At 35.2% G+C, this 18,984-nt stretch overlaps 2 protein-coding genes across 3 annotated transcripts; one reads left to right on the forward strand and one right to left on the reverse strand.

The window, feature by feature from the left end:
- Positions 1-5,100: 5,100 nt before the first annotated feature.
- mplkip (M-phase specific PLK1 interacting protein) lies at positions 5,101-7,332 on the forward strand. Its single transcript, NM_001202486.1, is given in 2 exon segments — positions 5,101-5,587; positions 6,364-7,332. Coding segments are annotated over 2 exon segments (534 nt in total). The 5' UTR covers positions 5,101-5,248; the 3' UTR covers positions 6,559-7,332.
- A 529-nt stretch (positions 7,333-7,861) lies between these two features.
- Positions 7,862-18,229, reverse strand: ralab (RAS like proto-oncogene Ab). 2 transcript variants are annotated; one of them, XM_087239293.1, is made up of 5 exons: positions 18,136-18,229; positions 12,259-12,429; positions 11,976-12,184; positions 11,714-11,888; positions 7,862-9,770 (listed from the first exon to the last, which is right to left on the reverse strand). In XM_087239293.1, exons 2-5 carry the CDS (start codon positions 12,358-12,360, stop codon positions 9,648-9,650), a joined length of 609 nt encoding a protein of 202 aa, XP_087095419.1. In that variant the 5' UTR covers positions 12,361-12,429; positions 18,136-18,229; the 3' UTR covers positions 7,862-9,647.
- Between the last annotated feature and the right edge of the window lie 755 nt (positions 18,230-18,984).

The following is an 18,984-nucleotide window of genomic DNA, read 5'->3' on the forward strand; positions in this document are numbered from 1 at the left end:
AATTTAGTGAGTAGCTTTAAAAAAAGTGTACTTTTACTCTCCTTTGAGTACATTTTTAGTGCTGTATCTGTACTTTTACTCCACTACTTTCCCTCAACCTGCAGTTACTACTTTATTTTTTCTTGTCTATGGGGATTAAAAAGTTCAGTCCTGTGATGCCTTCCAATAAAATCACACATAGAAGGTAAATCACAGCATAATGAACTACCTCAAGACATGGGTGCCTTATAATTGCAGCAAACTATTTGGAAGCTCTAAAACTGTCCGAGAAGATGTCCAAAATCTTTACATGCATTGACTGTTTAGATCCATGTCATTGATGAGAAGATGACGGATGTTTACTGTATGATGACTGCCAAGACGTTGACATGGTGTCAAATTGACATTGTACCATAACATCACGGGGACATTACATTTTGTTTGAATATGAAAATCATGTTGACGTCAGAACTTAACGCCAACGTCCAACCTAAAGCCAACCAAATATCAACGTCTAACGATGTTACAGCTTGACGCTGTCTTGACGTTACCACAATGTCTATCATACGTTGGATTTTGGTTGCCATACCTGACGAATAAATGTCAATATTTGATTTCAATATGACGTTGGTTTAAGATGTTGGCTTAACGTTGGATTTTGGTCATTTTCGTCATTTGATGTCATTATTGGACGTCAAAATAATGTTGTCCCTAGTTATGTTATGTTATCTTAGTTATCTTATGTTGCCAGTTAGACATTGAATTTTAGTCACCTGACATCACAACCTAAATCTAACCTAATAATCTTATGACCTTGTGCACCTGCTGTGCAATAACTAAATGCACTACAGAATGTTATGTATACACACATCCACAAGTTACATGTAAATGCATCAGCTTTTCACAGCGTAATACTCACTACTCACTACACTTGAATACTGTTGAAAAAAACTACTTTTTACTCATACGGTGAATAATATTTAAACAGATACTTTTACTTGAGTATGATTTTTAGTACTCTATCCACCACTGGATTTAAGTGACTTTGAACATGGCATGGTTGTTGGTGACAGATGGGCTGGTCTGAGTAATTCAGAAACTGCTGATCTACTGGGATTTTCACGCACAACCATCTCTAGGGTTTACAGAAAATGGTCCAAAAAAGAGAAAATATCCAGTGAGCGACACTTCTGTGGTCGTAAAAGCCTTGTTGGTGCCAGAGGTCAGAGAGGAATGACCAGACTGGTTAGAGCTGATAAGCAACAGTAATTCAAATAACTACCTGTTACAACAGAGGTATGCAGATGAGCATTTCTGAACGCACAACACTTCAAACCTTGAGGCAGTCACCTCATCTCAACCTTTGAGATGTGGTGAAACAGGAGATTCGCATCAAGGATGTGCAGCTGACAAATCTGCAGCAACTGCGTGATGCTATCATGTCAATGTGAACCAAAATCTCTGAGGAATATTTCCAGTAACTTGTTGAATCTTAAGGTTAAGGCAGTTCTGAAACCGGTACTAGTAAGGTGTACCTAAGAAAGTGGCCAGTAAGTACATCCAAACTTTAAGATCCAAAATTAACAATTTAACATCAGATCAATTAAAGAGATGGTTTTCCCCCAAATTTACATGCACTCAAGTTTCAAACCTTCAGGAGTTTCTTTCTTGTGTTGAACTCAAAAGAAGATAGTTTGAAGAAAGTTAAAAACCTGTAACCATTGACTTCCATATAGGAAAAACAAATACTATGGAAGTCAAGGAAGGTTTTCAGCATTTTTTTAAATATCTTCTTTTGTGTTTGACAGAAAGAGGAAACATATCATAAATATTTGAATCAAGTAAAGGATAAGTAAATGATGGCAGAATTTTCATTTTTGGTTGATTTATACCTTTTAGCAAACTAATTTTCCAAATTACATTATAATAAATACCAAATAAAGTAGTGACAACTAGAAAAGTCTAGTAGGCTACCATTGTGTTCTCACTGTTGCTGCTACTAAGTTCCCAAACATAAGTTCTCAACCTTTAAATTGCCTTTTAAGGCCACATTTTCTCTGCACGCTGACCTCCAAATGAAATAATAACAAAACCAAGCGCTGTTCCACCGATAAAACTGACACGAGAGCTTTGAATTGAACAAAAGAATGTATCAAAGGAAAACATGCTTGAGAACTCAATCCATCAGCAGGCCTCCATCCTAATGTTAATGCTGTGGGAAAGCATAATTCCTCCTTATTGTAAACCTCTTATCCTCTCAGCACAAAACACGGTGTATGATGAATTATGATGTGTTTCCAAGAGCACAGCTAATAAAACACCGACGTGACCTCAACTGAAGATTTACAACAACAGCACCTCTGGCCCCATCTGGCAGAGAGTGTAGGGACTCGAGAGGTTTTCATTTTGGTTTTAACTATGCTCTACTACTATTTTACAGCACAGATTTGTTTATCCACTTCAAATGTATTAATCAGTTTATTGCTCAGGACTGTGCAGAACTGTGTATGAAGGTGTTCCTTGTAGAAAGTAGTGGTAATACTGACCTCTAGTGACAGCTTAAGAGAAGCATCAACTAAATGGGATAACTGGGAATTTTTGGGACACTTTTTATTTAATTTACAGTGTAATTTAAAGGGATATTTCACCCAAAAAATACTCACTATTTTCTTACCCTAAAGAGATTTAAAACGCTGTGACTTTCTTTCTTCTGTTGAGCATTAAAAAGATATTTTGAAGAAAGCTGTAATAATTGACTTCCAGAATAGCAAAAAACAAACTATGGAAGTCGGTTGTTTACAGCCTTTCTTAAAAATATTATGTGTGTTCAACAGAAAAAAGAAATTCAAATAAATTTGGAATAAGAGAAGGGGGAGTAAATTATGGCAGAATTTTCCGATAAGCAAGATATTTCAGTGTCTGAATATTTCACAAATATTGTACTATTACCCCTGAAGTTTTACATTTTATGCAGGACTATTAAAATAAAGCTTTTGTTATTTCAAACTGAACTTCAGTTGATTATTTTATATGTAACTAAAGAAAGATGGCATCAGACTAAATTTACAATTTATAAAATAATTTTATTTGCATCTATTTTAAATGATCAAAACCATCCTGCTGACAAATGAATAAAACTTGTTTTTAAGGATAATGGTAAATTAAACTTCTTAAAATGCCAATTAATTATAATTTCACGGTTGCACTGTGATCCTTAAATTAGAGCTATTTTTATTTTGAAATGGTTTATACAAATATATCTGACAAAATGTATTTGTTATATTAATTATTACACTGAAAAACTTTTTAGTGAGTCCGAAAAAAAGAAGAAGAAAGAAATGTATTGTGCAGTCAACAGGACACTGCAATATGTGTTTACAGGCCCATAGCCAGCCTGTTGAAAAGAGTAGTTCTTTTTTCTCAACCTGGACCTTTTTGCAGTTATTTGCCTCATTTTTTTTTAATTAAAAGATTTGAATACTGAATTTTATCTGTGTGGAGTTTGCATGTTCTCCTCATGTTGCAGCTGGAAGGGCATCCACTGCATAAAACATATGCTGAACAAGTTGGTGGTTCATTCCTCTGGCAACCCCTGATTAATAAAGAGACTAAGCCAAAAAGAAAATAAATTAATGATAATGCTAAAATTTATACTTATGAAAATATATTACTGTAAACAATGCACAAAATAAACAATAATAATCTGAAATGATAGACTTTGTATTTTGTCCATGTGATATATAAGACATAGCGTCACAGCTTTAACATTAACACCTGTATTTAGCATCATACATTAGTCATTGGATCGACAACAATGCATTTTAATTGTAGTTGTACAAAGGGTGTATTGCAACTGGATGACTTTAGCAGTCGGCGAGTAGCTCTTTTATTTAGAGTGTGGACTTATTCTGCCATATTGCCTGTTGCACGTTCTTCATTTTTCTTGCCTTTGTTTTGAGTGATGCAATCACTTTTAACAACGGCAAAGTTAAGCACTATTTTTAGCTGAATTAGCTTGTTGGATGGTCATCATAACCACACTTTCTGATATACCAAAATATTTCCTAAATACTTAAACACAAATTTATTACATCATATGTCATTAGAAAAAACTGTAGCCTATTGTAATTTATGAGGTGAATAACAAACTGGCCAGCACATTCCTCAGTCAGAATTTGGCCATTTGAATAAAAAAAAAATTCAAATAATAATAATAATAATAATAACAATAATAGTAGTAGTAATAACAATGATGATAATAATAGTAATGATAAAAATAATAATAATAATAATATTAATAATGATTGATGGAAAAAAAAAGTACATTTGAAAATTCACAGATAACAACAATAGCCAAATTAGTTTACAAATCATTTTAATATGAGCTGCTTTTGGAGCTTCATACTATTTTATTGGTCATGTTTTCTTTCAAGAATAAGGTCCAAGATTTAGAATAAAAGTTACTTGTCAAATGTCTTCTATTTAAAAACAATTAAGTAGCTCAAGATGACTTCTTTTATGTCAGATGTTTTCTCGCACAGCTGGATGTTGGAGTCATAAAAAAAATTATTGTTTGCATTAATTTGGCCAAAACTGATTACCTGAGGAAGATTCTGCTTGGTCTTAAAGCCTTTTTGATGGGTTATTTTTTACCATTTATGATGGCATAGCATTCAAAATAGGACAAATGAGCTCATCAATGGGACAAATTAGACTTTTGTCAGTGAGGGGTGGGTCTTTCAAATCTCCCGAACACCCCCTGGCTATGAGTCTGGTTTATGTGTATGTATGTACACTCAAAAAAATAATTTTGGAGCTTGTTTAAACTGCTCATTTGAAAAGGATGAATCAACAAAATTCTCTCTTTTTTGGCACAACTTAATTGTTTTATGCTCAATCCACTGAAATGTTTAAAAATGATTAAGTTAACTTAATCTATTTGTGTTGAGACAACATGAAGGTATTGGGTAGAACCGAGCACTTTTGCATGAATGAATGAACCGTCTGTTTTAAAAGTTTGTTTTGATAAAGCTACACCAAAACTTCACATCTGCACAGGTATGGAGGTATGGGCTCTTAACACGCCGTGAAAACAGGCGGCAGTATCGAGTCATTTAAGTTGGATGCATTCAAATGCTAATCGCCGAGAAAAGGCTCTTGTTCCGGGTCGACCAGTTTTGTTGTGCTAAATGAAAACGAGTTTTGTCAGGCTGTATATTAAGTCGTCTGTTGTGGTTTAAAAGTCAGTGTTGGAAGATACCTCGACACAATGCAGAGACCACAGTTTCGCCATCCCCGCCCGGGCTCGGGTCCCCGGCCAGCAGGTTTTCGCAGCCCTCCACCAGCCTTCGACAGGACAGGGAGTATGTTTCCATCGCCTCCGTGGGCTTATTCAACCCCACCGCCGCCGTTTGGGCCGAGGTTTGGTCAGCGTTCTCCCAATACCCCACCAAGAGAGTATGGGGGTAATAGGAGCAGCGGCGGCGGTGGGAAATATTTTAACGATCATTCTCCGGGTCACACACCGCGCAGAGCGAACCCCAGTCCCCGCGGCGCGCCGTTCAGACGCTCGCCGTACGAGAGCCCCGGAAGACACTCTGGATATCAGGTAGTTTACTCGCGTTCAGGTCCGTGTTATAATAATGCGCGGACTTAAACATATTTATGTATTGTAATTTGGCTTTTTCGGTCAACCCTGCTGACAAAAAACCCATCAAACACCAACCTTTACTAACGTTAGGTCGGTTTTAGGGGTCTTCAAACCTGGTCATGGCTTGTTTACGAGCGGTTTTGTCGACTTGTCTAATTGATGAAATTTATACCATTAACCCATTATTTACTTTTCATAACCATTTTATTGATTGATTTATTGGACTGTTGAAAACGAAATTAGATATTAAAATGTTAACCTGTATTCAATTATCTCTATAGCATATCATTACAACTACTATGGAAGTCACTAACTGTTTCCCAGCGTTGTTAATATATCTATCCCTAAATAACTCAACTGTTTGGAACAAGTCAAGGGTTTATAAATGATGACAGAAGGATTTTAAACCAACTACTTCATGACTAAACCAGCAAACATCTTGGGTTTTAGCTCAGCCTTTTCATTTGATTTAACTTTAGCTTTGTTTGACTTAAAACAACTTGCTAAAACGTGGTCAAACATCTTAAATGCCTGCTATGACTAAGTTGAGAGACAATCAAAAAACCGTCTCGACCAAGGTTGGTGTTAGCTGATGTTTTTTGCCCCCCAGCAGGAAAAAGTAGTGTTTTGTTGCTCCGAATTAATTTATTTTCTATTGGATGCGACAGTGCAATACAATATCTGGTTAACTATAGTCTTTTAATGCCTTTTTGCATAACAATTTTCTCCTTAAGGGTTCACCGCGGACATCCACACCATTTGGTTCAGCGCATGGCAGGGATAGAGGGACAAATGATATGGAAAAGTATTACAAACCTTCAATGCTCCAAGATCCATGGGCTGACCTTCAGCCTATCTCGGTCACACAAACTCAGTCTAAAACCTCCAAACAAAGCGATACAAGCAGACAAGGGAGGTACTACAATTAAACCCCATCAGTGCATTTCTCTAACTTCAGGGAAAGCCACTGAACAGTCCTTTTAATTTAGTGCACCAGAGAGTGCGCTAAATTTTTTAAAAGTCAAACGGAGCCAGCCGAACTCAAGGACCTGAGGCAGGATTCACCAGCAATAAGTCTTGACATTTTAAAAGTCATATGTACTTTCTTGTATAAACATAGCAACACCTCAACAGCAGGAGCATAGAAATGATGTGCTTTTGTAACCAGCAGCCTATTTAAAGTAGTTTGCCGCCTCTCCCATGGAGTTTGCAAACATGTTGTTGAAATCAGAGGAATACGTCTTCAATCTCAAAATGCAGTCTAACTAAGATGTCTGATCAACACGTCTATCTACCTCTCCATATTGATGGTGTGCAGTTAACTAGAACAGATCAGGTCAAGTATTCGTAGGCTTGGCTCCTTTCAAAATTTTCTATGGACTCATTTTTGTATTTTTTATTTTCGGTGACGCTTTTGGTTTTATTACAATCTGATATTTTTTTTCTGTTAAAAAAAGTAATATACATATGTAAACATGGACTTATAAAAGACTTTGTCATCATAAAATGTCCAGATAGGACAATTGTTGGATTATAAACTTAATTTAACTAAAGTTTGTAATGTAGCCCTTGTCAAAAAATATATTGGAGGTGGAAATGTCACTGTTTATTTACCAAAACATGTTTAATATTATTTATGTTTAATAAAACATAGTTAATATTACAGTTCATTTTCAAAGGTCATGTAGATTAATCACCAATACATTTATTACTGCACACATTTAGGCTTTATTTTTTTCTGTAGGCATTGGACTCTTTTTGCTTCACACTGTAAAACCCAGTAAGTGAAGGTAACTCAAACCATTTGAGGAAACAGATTGCAACAAACCATTTAAGTTCAAAAACTGATCCTAATGAGTACTGTGAACTTAATCCATTTGAGTAAACGAAGCAATTTGAGCAAAGTAAAACCCAATATATAAAGAGAACTTAAACCAACTGAGTACTGTAAAACCCAATAAGTCAAGGCAACTTAAACTGTTGGAGGAAACAGTTGCTACAAACTATTTGAGTAAAAATAAAAACTAATCTATACGAGTACTGTGAACTTACTCCGTTTAAGTTGAAGTAATGAGGTCTTTCATTACCTCATTACCTTCAACACAGAGTTCAAAACTCTTTTCAAATGAGCAGAATTAACTTTCAGTCAATTTTGAGTTAACTACACTCATTTCATTTGATAAAGCAGACTGTTGGGTTTTACAGTGTAGGATATAACATACGAATCTCATATTAGAGGTCTACAAAAATAGATTTTATTAATGTAACAGAAACAACATTTTACACTGAAGTTCAGTTTGCATCTTTCACTGGACACTTGTATCACCACACTATCTGTTGTAATAATACATTACATCACATCAGTGGCCCCAGCATTTGTTGCCTCCTCGATATTTTGAACATCCTTCTATAATTTGGCTTTACACCTTTCGAACATCTGAAAACTCAGCGTTTGCCAAGAGGCGTTCCAAATACAGATTAAAATGAAGACATTTAGACTAAGTGTACAAGAAAGAGGTTTATATAAAAATGACTTGCTTTTTTAGCACTCAAAGTCAGTCAAGAGTAATGAGGCATCAGCTGTTGATATATCAGCATCATTGCCCCACGCTTAGCTTACCACACAAATACAGCTTTTTAGGGATGATAACTGACTGTTAGGGATAAAATAAGAGGAAAATCTTGCATATTTCACAGGTAACATATATTTGGATTAAAAACAGCAGAGTTAAACATTTTAGCTGCAAAATGAAAGAGAAAATGTTTGGTAGATGCCAGAATAATATGGCAATAAACTGTCAAGCTCAACAGTTACTTCCACATGGATGTGCTTATTCAAAACCATTCATAAAAGGGTGAGTATTCTCATATCCACAGAGTAGCTGCAAAGACCTGCTGTTTGAAAAACAGATCCTTTCCAGCCCTTTTAGAGTATTTATTTCCTCATTCACCCTAAATGAACTAAAATGTACAATAGAAAATCTTATTACACTGGATAAGTTACAATAAAATTTCAATAAGTTATAATAAAGTACACAATTCAGTCTGTGTAATAAAACATTCCAACCTGTTTTTCACAGTACATTTGACTCAAGCAAGATGACGCTTTTTAGAAATATTCATGTGTTATTTGGGACCCCTAGATAGCACAAAACCAAAACTCCAAATCTGCTGCCACACACAAATAGAAGTGAATAAGCCCTTTGACTACAAATAGTTAATGTATGTGTATTCAAGGAGAGATTGGGTCATAATATATCACATTTAAAACAGGTTTTATATACTGTTACACTACGGATATTCAACTGAAATAAAAGTGCCAGCTTCTCTGAAATGAACAGGATGTTATAGCTAAGCATGTTGGAAAGGTTTTGGTAAAAGGACAAACTTGGAAATATATAAAATATTTAGCATTGCTGAAGGAATGAGTTATCATTTTTAGTGTTAAAAATGGTAAAGTGATAAATTAAGATCAATATTTAGTAATTCATTTAATAATTTGTGCATTTGCTTCAGTAATATTAAGCAATGCCCATTTTTGGAAGAAATGTATACTTTTAAACGATATCCTAAATGCATCTGTGCAGTTTACCTTTAAATTTTAGATTAATCTTATTTAGGCTTTACTTTAGTTAGTTTAACAACAGGAGGTTAAATGTCAACACACCATAAACTCAAAAGCTAACAGCTTGGAGTAGTATTTTGTTCTTACAGTGTTAAAGTGTAGCACATTTAACTAAAAGCAACTAAAGAGTGAACACAATCAAACAGTCTATTACAGAGAGTTGGGAAATGAAATGTTGTATCTGATATGTCAGACCTTTGACATTATTTGTTATTTAATGCATATCTGAAGTTTTGCCCTTTTATACCCATTGAGAAAAACAACCGGAGGAAATGGAGAGATGTGTTTGTAGGAGATGATCTTCAGCATTTGTCTGAAGAGGGATGAAACCTGATGGGTTTTTTGGAAGCAGTGAAAGGGTAGAGATGTCAGCGATATTGCATGATCCAGTCATTATAAAATGCAACATCTTTCTCGAATCCTCGTTGCCAAACTTTTCCTCTTCTTTTTTCCATTTTTCTCTTTGCCGTCTTCCATTTTTCTGGCTCTGATCTCACGCATAAGATCAAAAAACACCTGGAGACATTAACAAGTTTGTATGATGCATCATTATATAGTTCCCCTGATATTAAATTATTTCTTGAGCAAAGTTATAGTTATCACAAAAATGTCAATAATTTATGTTTTATAGTCCCTAATGTAGTATTGTAATGTAACATTCTGTGACCACCTCCTGTGGGGAACAAAAGTATATCTTGAAGTAGGGCTGTGGGTTTGGGGAAAATATCTAATTGAGATTAGATTTGCGATTTAATTATATAGTCAAACTTCAGGTCAATAACCTGTAGGCAGTGGCAACAATTCTGCGACATCTCTTAAAAAAATGACCTGTTTTTGTTCTGGGTCTGTGACTTTGAAACCAAAATTTGCCCATATTACCTATGCTTTTCTTTTCTTAGATATTAATTTGTATATTAATGCTTCTGATGCAGCAGAGGCCATTATTTCAATTGTCCGCACTTTTTTTGTGTGTGTGTGTTTTTTTATTTATTGTGGCTGTTCTGCATAGTTTGGTTGCGCAATTCTGATTGGGAAGAACAAAAGTGTGCTCACTCAATTGGCTAGTGAGACTGTCACACACAGACGACAGTCACGCATTTGTTCTAGGCGGGGAAAATTAAATAATACAAATATATTTCATTTCACAGCCGCTTGCAATTAGCTAATCACAACATTTCAAATTATGATTGCTATTCGATTGCGATTAATTACACAACCCTATTATGAAAAATGTTTTTTGTCTATATAAGATAACAATATGATCCAGTTTTTTATATATTGTAATTGATTTAAAAATTCTTATTTTACATAAATGCTGCCTGTTGAAACCTTTTGAGCTTATTCTTAAACTTGTTCTTTTGTTAGTGAATTTGTGTGTCTAACTGCGCATTCACATTTGCATAATACACGCCCAAACCAGCTCCATATAAGGGCTTTCTTCAAAATGCCACTGAAACAAAATGCAAAGAAAGCCAGGCCTCCAAGCATATGAGGTGCATCTTAAATTGCTTACTTGTGCGCTATTCTACGCCATCTTGTAATATAAATAGTGTATGTAGTGCATTCACACTGAAATATTCTTTTTATTCCAAAAATAATAAGTGCATATTAAATACCCAGATGATGCACTTAATTTAACAGATAAAATTAAGTGTGAAATGTTGGTCACTTCATGCACTCGATGGTCGCAGCTTTGCTCATGTAGCGGAAGGGGCAGTGCTTTCACGCACTGATGTTGGATTATTTTATTTTGGATTGTAAAAGCCAAAATTCTCCTACGGGAGTGATTTGTACCACCTCCTGATGGTGAATGCAGTTAGTTTGGTAAGATATTTCATTAATTTGACAATCGTCAAACGTAATAATTCAATTCATATTGTATTAGAATTTTTTCATTTCATGTTACTTTTCGCTCACACTGTAAATCAAATTATATTTAGGGCTCTTCATAAAGTCAGAATTATTAGCCCCCCTGATTTATTCACCCTAGTTCATTTTTTTTTCCAAATTTCTGTTTAACAGAGAGCAGATTTTTGTTTTTTTTTGTTGTTGCATATATGTGATATTGTTTAAGAATACATTTTGTATGAATCATGACTTATTTGACTTATCATGACTTGTAGAGATCTTCATCTAACAAAGTATTTTCTTGCAATTATTTTGACTTTTTTTCTAAGTTCTTTATAAGATCTGAACTGATAAATAAATTGGTTCAATTTTATGTACACACACAAGTGTGTTTTACCTAGCATTATTTGCATATATTCTTTAAGTTGTCAGAAAATACATGCCAAAAATACATAGTCTATTTAAAAAAAAAAAAAAAAAAAAAAAACGACTGTGCATGCTAAGTGAACAAGGACAAAATGTATTATTTCAACAAGAGTGAACACCCTTAGGTTTGATTTTTTTGGTGAACTGTCCCATAATTATTGCATGTAATGGCTGTGAAGCCCTACCTTATCTACGTTGGCACGGGTTTTGGCAGAAGTCTCGACGTAGCTGACTCCCCACTGCTCCGCTCTGGCCTTGGCCTCCTCCAAACCAACTTGTCTTCGGTCCTCCAAGTCTGATTTATTTCCCACCAGAAGGAAAGGTACATTCTCCTCTTCTTTAACCCGAAGTATCTGTTCTCTAAAATGTAGTAATAAATAAGAATGCATTTACAGCATGAACATTCAATAACACAAGAATTGATCAATATTTCAGTGTCATCTCAACCTGAAATCTGCTGTAGCAGCGAAGGATTCAGATTCTGTGATGGAGAACACGCAGAGAAATCCCTCCCCGCTGCGGAAGTAGTTGTCCCGAATTGCAGCATAGTCCTCCTGTCCCGCCGTGTCCAGGATGTCAATTTGCACCTCCTCTCCATCCAGAACCACCTTTTTTCTGTAGCTGTCAGCTTTAGTGGGCTCGTAGTCCTCCACAAACTTGAAAGAGGTCAACATAATTATTGTCTTACACGGGTAATGTGCATTTTACCATGACGTGACATCCATCTTACCTCGTCATACATAAACTGCAGAGTTAAGGCGGACTTGCCCACACCGCCACTTCCCACCATTATCACTTTGTGAAGAGCCAAAGCGTTCCTGTTGGCAGCCATGGCTTCAAGCAGCGAGACAATGGCAGTGTATTGAAGTAAGGCCAGAGGTAGATGGGTATTAGGTGAGCCCTAGAACAAGAAAGCACATGTTATTGCTGTTTTAACTACATAAGACTAGTAATTCACTCATTGAAACTGGTAATTTAGCCATAATTCATTAATAATATCCCTGCAGCCTTTTAAGCCAGTTAAACGTGTTTGAGCAGTTACTTATAAATAATCAGCTTTCTTCTGTTCCCATCAGTAGTCACTCTGCATGTAATGATGATAACACAGGCCTACTTTCTTTCTGGCTCTTGAGAAAATGCTAAGACAATGCGGCTTCTCATGAAGGCTAGCGTAGCGTTTGTCGGTTCCCTTCCTAACTGATACTGACATCATTGCTCACTCAAGCAAGGGAAAAACACACACTCAAACTCCTAATTTCTTTTTAAAGAGTGCAATAGTTCATATTATATACGATTACCATCATCGTTTTCCATTTAATGTTGTTCCTTACATGTATGATTTCCATATATAATCATGTAGTATAGATAGCCATTGAAACTGGCTATCCATTGACTTCCATTGTAAGGACAAGAAGAAAAAGACATGTCTCAAAATATATTTCCTTTCAAAAAGTCAGTCATGGATTTGGATTAGAACCATATAATAGGTGAGTTAATGTACATTGATTTTATGTAAATCAAACCCCAATTTTAACTGAGAATCTGTTAAGTAAAAGAATTTAGTAAGGTTTAAAAGAAATTAAATATTAAAATATATTTCTGAATGAATGTAAATCCAGTCCTAACTTTAACAACAAACAAATGAGTGCGTTTCCCAACACCATTGTTAGCCAACTAACGTTGCAAGTTCCGTTGTTACAAACATAGTTTGTTGATTTGCCGTTTCCCAAATCCGTCGCTCCAACAAACATTCGCAACATTCCATTAAAAGTTGGAATTATGAAAATTAAAAAAGCTTTAAAGTCATCTCTCTTAGGTGTAATTTGCTTTCTAACTATTTTTAAAATTCAGTTTTAGCGATCTTCATGTTTACAATTGTGGTCCCTTCGCTGTGCACTTTCAAAACATTGATGTCATTTAGAACACAACCTCATGGCGAAAGCTATAGGTGACCTATTATTTAAAAGCGTAATTTTTTATTACGTCTCCAAAGCTTGTGAAAACAAAAAGCATAAGTTAATTATTTTCATTTATAGTAGGTTGTTTATTAAGTATCTGTACTGTATATGACATGGGCCTGCTGGTTAGAACTTTCTGCTGTGGTTTACATGTGTCAAATTGCAAAAGTAGACTTTTAAAAATATAAATAAATAAACAATATCCTACATAATAATAATAACAACAACAACAATAATCATCATCATTAATACTATTAATATTATTTTTCATTTATAATACATAATTAATACATTTTATTTCCTAATAAATAGCCTCATTGTTTATGTATTTATATGATTTATATATGATATTAGAACATGTGTTAGCTTTTGTAAGTAATTTTATGTTTTAGAATATGACATGTCATTCTCAATAATACTTGTAAAGCAAACAGGCCCTATTTGTGCCATATATTTCAATTAATATGAAAAGTGAGAGCATGTTTTTACCAAATCTATTACTGGATTTTTTTTTAAATGCGTGTTTGTGTAAAATAATATAATTTGCACAAAGAAATGATGGGGTTCCTCTATAAAGAAGTTGTTACTCCACCCAGTTTAGAGCATCATTATGGGCGTTTTACTTTATAACTGACGCGGTTCAAGCGATGGATCTGCGACCGAGAAACTATGCGTTTTGGGAAACACTCGTCACTACATCGTTCTTTTCCCAAAACAATGCATCATACCATGATAGTTCAGCTGCGAGTTGCGTCGTTGTTTGGGAAACTCACCCCTGATTGTGAGACCATATGTCATGTGCAGTCTTACTAATGTAATCACTATACACAAAAATCCTGGTGGAGTCACACAATAATATAGGATTACTGCTGTTGGCTCAAGCCCAGACTGCTAACAACAGCAGTTGTTTTAGGTATACTCAGTTTACACAGCTCGTCTGTGGTGTATATGCAAAGGGTGTGGGTAATGGTGATCTACATTATGCAGCACAGTTGAACGACTGCACGTGATTGACGCCACATTGACAAGTTTGTTAGTATAAAGAATGTGATAAAATTGAAATGAGCACTTGATTGAGTGGGCATTGATGTGTCTCGGTGGGCTTTTGTTTGAGGCCTTGGGCTCATTTTCATAATAGAAGAGAATGTTGCAGGTTTGCAATCTAAGTAGTTGCATGAAGATAGCAGTAATTAATTTTGAACCAAAGACTGCAGTTTTAAACTGGTTGATGAATACTTGAGGACAGTGCTGATGAAAAGGTCTTTTGTTAATTCATGCAGATGTCAAGGTCAGTGGAAATATGCAAGAAAGCACCTTATCAAAAGATAAGCTTTGCTTCCAAATTAACATTTTTGTGTTAGCCTGTGCATGTCAGAGTACAAGGACTAAAGTTTAACAAACATTTTGATGATTTAAGAATAGCTGGCTTGCTAGATGGAATTAACTGAAGGGCAAATGGCTACTACTTATGTTCTTTTAGGAATAGAAAAAGCATGTGTCCCTTTAAAGTCCCCCCAAAATAAAAAGTAACCATATGATTTTGTTAACTTTTTGCCAGTTTTATGCTGAACAATTCATCTGTGCACGTCAATAAGAAAAAAAAAGTTTGCCCTTCTAATCTTTAATTTAAATCTAAAAATGCACTTCCTGTTTGTTTGTTTTTTTTCAGTTAAATTTTCAGATTACATATATCTTAGGAAATAAGCGTTGCTAACATATTTAATCACGCTGCTCTAACTGTCCGTTTTGACAACAAACAGAAATGTTGAGCAGGAGGAGTCTGTTAGTTTGTAATAACTGTCCTGTAACCCTTTTGCTGATCTTTCTGTATGAAATGCCTACTGTACATTAATTCAAATACGGTAGAAATTTAAAGCCACGCCCACTGTTTTCTCATTTAATATTATGTTTCTCAAGGAACTGCATCACAATAAAAAATTAATAGTAATAAAAATAGTTGCCGCTTCTGGTTCCTTGGGACTTTAAGGTTACTTTTGCATGAAAAGCTGTTGTACCCCTAATTATTGTTTTTAGTTTTTTTTTCTGACAATATAGCTAACACACAGTAGTTCACCTAAAATTGAAAAGTTTCTTCACCATTTATTTACACTTAAGTGGTTTACTTATATTTCTTCCTTCGTCATGGTCGCTGACATGCATAGTAGAGCACAAAAAGTACTGTGGATGGCTGCTGCTTAATTCAACATTCTTCAGAATATCGTCCTTTGTGTTCAACAGAAGAAAGGAACTCAAACAGGCTTAGAATGAGTACATGATAACAGAATTTTTGATTTTTAAATCACTTTACAAAATATATAAATAAAAGAGACTATCATCAAAAACCTGCACATGCATTAGATAAACAGAGTAGTCTATTATTACAGTAAATGATGACATAATTTTAATTTTCAATCCCTTTATTGCAGATTCTGTAACAGCCTTCATCTACAGGGTGGGACAATAAGCAAGGTAAGTTTTCACTTACAGCTCAAGGGAATCACCAATTTGATTAGGCATGGGCCGATAACCATATTCAGGTATTCCATGGTTTGGTTTGGTTAAAGTTAAGGCTTTAAAACTGCCAAAATTTCCTGCTATAACGTTCCTTTGGAAAAAAGTAAGATTTTTTTTATGTTTTGTATAAAGTGTTTTAGGACAACACTGTCTCCAGCAGAAAAGAGATCCATTAATTTGTAAAGAAATCTGTGTTTTTTTTTATTTTATTTACCCTGACATGTTTACTGCTCCAAAATATTTTACATTTTTCTCTAATTAAATTTTTTTTGTTCAAAGGTAGAAAAAGTTTGTTTTTTACGCAGACATTTAAAAAGAACATATATTTTAGAGCAGCAATACTGTGAAACCGTGATTTTTTTTTTTTAATCCAAGGTTATCAAACCGTAATATTCCTATATGCCTAAAATGTGATACTGGTCAAACAGATTTAGTTTTTTTTTTCTGTGCAATTGTGTTCGTTTTGTGCATTTGAGAGCATCAAAGGTTTCTATTTACATTTTTTTCTCATTATGCTCAACAATAGCAATTACAGATATAATTTTTTCTTTAATAAAATGAGCAATCAGAGCTATTAACGTTAGTTATAATCTGCTCAAAACACATTTTTGTGCTGGGTTTACAAATTCCATCACAAATTCTCTTATTATTGATACATTATACAATGTATCTTCACTAAAATCCTGTCATCAAGGTCTGTTATAATAATTTAAATATGTAATTATTATAACAGAGTTTGATAACAAGATTTTAGAAAAGATAACAGAAAAAGCTGTATGACAATATTAAAGCTGTATCTCATAGATTTAGAATGTTTTTTTTTTCTGTAGCTACATGAAGACTAGCAGCATGTACAAGCAACAAAGTTTCAAGCTTGCTTATGAATGCTTCTTTTAGATATGACACTTGACTGGCCCAGAGCAGAGGATTGCTTTGATTTGACTACAAGCATTTCAATGTAAATTGACATTCACTACACAACTATAATGCAAAAGTTCACGTACAGCAACACTCGTGTAAGATAGGTTGCATCTCCTGCTGCTGGTACATATGAATGGTGATTAATATTAGGTTCAAAACTTGTTCATGACTCGTTTCTCTCAGATAAGTGCTACACTCCCCAACAATTAAACGACAGCATGTATGCGCGTGATATTTGACACCTGTTCCGTTGGTACATCTGTTTACATGAAAACTACAATGAACTGGTTTAATATTTACACATAAGTGAATTATTTTAATCAACATATTTTAATCATTATCATTTCGCCCCAGTCGCATCATTCAAACAGGAAATCCCGACAAATTCAAGAGTTCACAGAAAGAGCTTATGACTGCTGATGAGCTAGCAAGCTAAATCCGTTATCGTTATTTCGAAATGAAACGTAGTACGAGCTGTTGTACTTCACTTGGTCATGGGTGTAAAATCATGAGTGATTTTCCTGTATTATTTAAATACACGAAGTGCGTTAAACATCACTTCCGTGTTTATAGAGGATTTCGTTTTAGCACTTTGTAGCTAACAGAGAAACGAGTTGCCCGAGTACTACTAAGTGCTATATCCGCAGCTAAGCAAGTAAGCGAGTTGTGTTAGCGCAGTAAAAGTTGTATTATAAGTGTTTACAGATACTCACCAAATAAACAGGCACTGGTGTGTTGAAGGTGTTGTTAGCTTTGCTGCTACGGCAGATTTGTTTTGCTCAGTGCATGATGACTCAGAGAAGGGAGCAGCACTGCTGACAGCCTCGGCTGACTGGGCTTGGTCTTCCTCACTCGGACTAACAATTTACTTCTGAACGGAAAGAAATGTTGTTAATGTATGCGAATATCTAAACTAGTCAACGCCACGAAACTCGATGGGTTACGTCTCAGACTTGCGTTACTTTCTAAGATACAAAACCGTTTTAGTGTTGTCTTGCAACTTTTTAATTATTACAATGACTCCATACATATAACGTTACTGGACGGGGTTTACTGTAGACACAATCTAGCATCTGCTTTTAGTCATCTTTACCAGAAAATTGTCCGCCTAGAGGTCTCCTACTGTACTAGCAGGAAAGCGCTCGAGCAGCCAACAGTATGAAGCTGAAGTTCCATTGCACACGTTATGTACTTAAATCATGATTTAAATTTACCAGTTAATCTCAAACATTCATCGATTCATTTTCCTTTGGCTAGGTTCCTTTACTTATCAGGGATTGCCACAGTGGATTGGACTGCCAATTTATCATATGTTTTACACAGTGGATGGCCATCATGCTGAAAAATCCAGCTTAAACCAGCCTAGGCTAGTTGGCTTGTTTTAGCTGGTCAACCAGCCTGGTCTTAGAGGGGTTTCAGCCATTTTCAACCTGGCCTTAGCTGGTCAGGCTGGGAGATCACCAAGTAAAACCACCCTATAGGTCATTTTTTAGCCTGACCAGCTATGACCAATGGCAAATGGCCAAAACCCCTCTAAAACTATGCTGGTCAACCAGCTAAAATCCATCAACCAGCCTAGGTTGTTTTAAACTGTTTTTTTTTTTCAGCAGGGCTTCCAGCTGAAATCCAGTGTTGTGAAGCATTCATACACACTCATACACTACAGCCAATTTAGTTTATTCAATTAAGCTGTACCGGACTTTGGGGGAAACTGGAGCACCCGGAGGAAACTCATGTGAACACTGGGAGAACATGCAAACTCCACACAAATATCCCAACTGACTCCAACCAGCTGCCTTCTTGCTGTGAGGTGACAGTGCTAACCACTGAGTCACCGTGCTGCCCTCATCTCAAACAGAATAACACATTTCTCAGTCTAATATTCATTGCAAAACATGCAAGTTGTACATTTATATCCAAATCAGTTCTCTTTTCTGAAGGATTTCTAAAATAATTTTTAGTCAGTTTTATGTCTTGGGGTCATTTTGAGGGTATGAAGTCATTTCCACCAAAGTTCACACAAGTGTAGCTCACAATAAAGGTGCATTAATAAGCAACATTTG

The sequence above is a fragment of the Danio rerio genome, chromosome 2 (assembly GCF_052040795.2).
Source record: "Danio rerio strain M-AB ecotype USA chromosome 2, GRCz13ab, whole genome shotgun sequence".
NCBI lineage: Eukaryota > Metazoa > Chordata > Actinopteri > Cypriniformes > Danionidae > Danio > Danio rerio.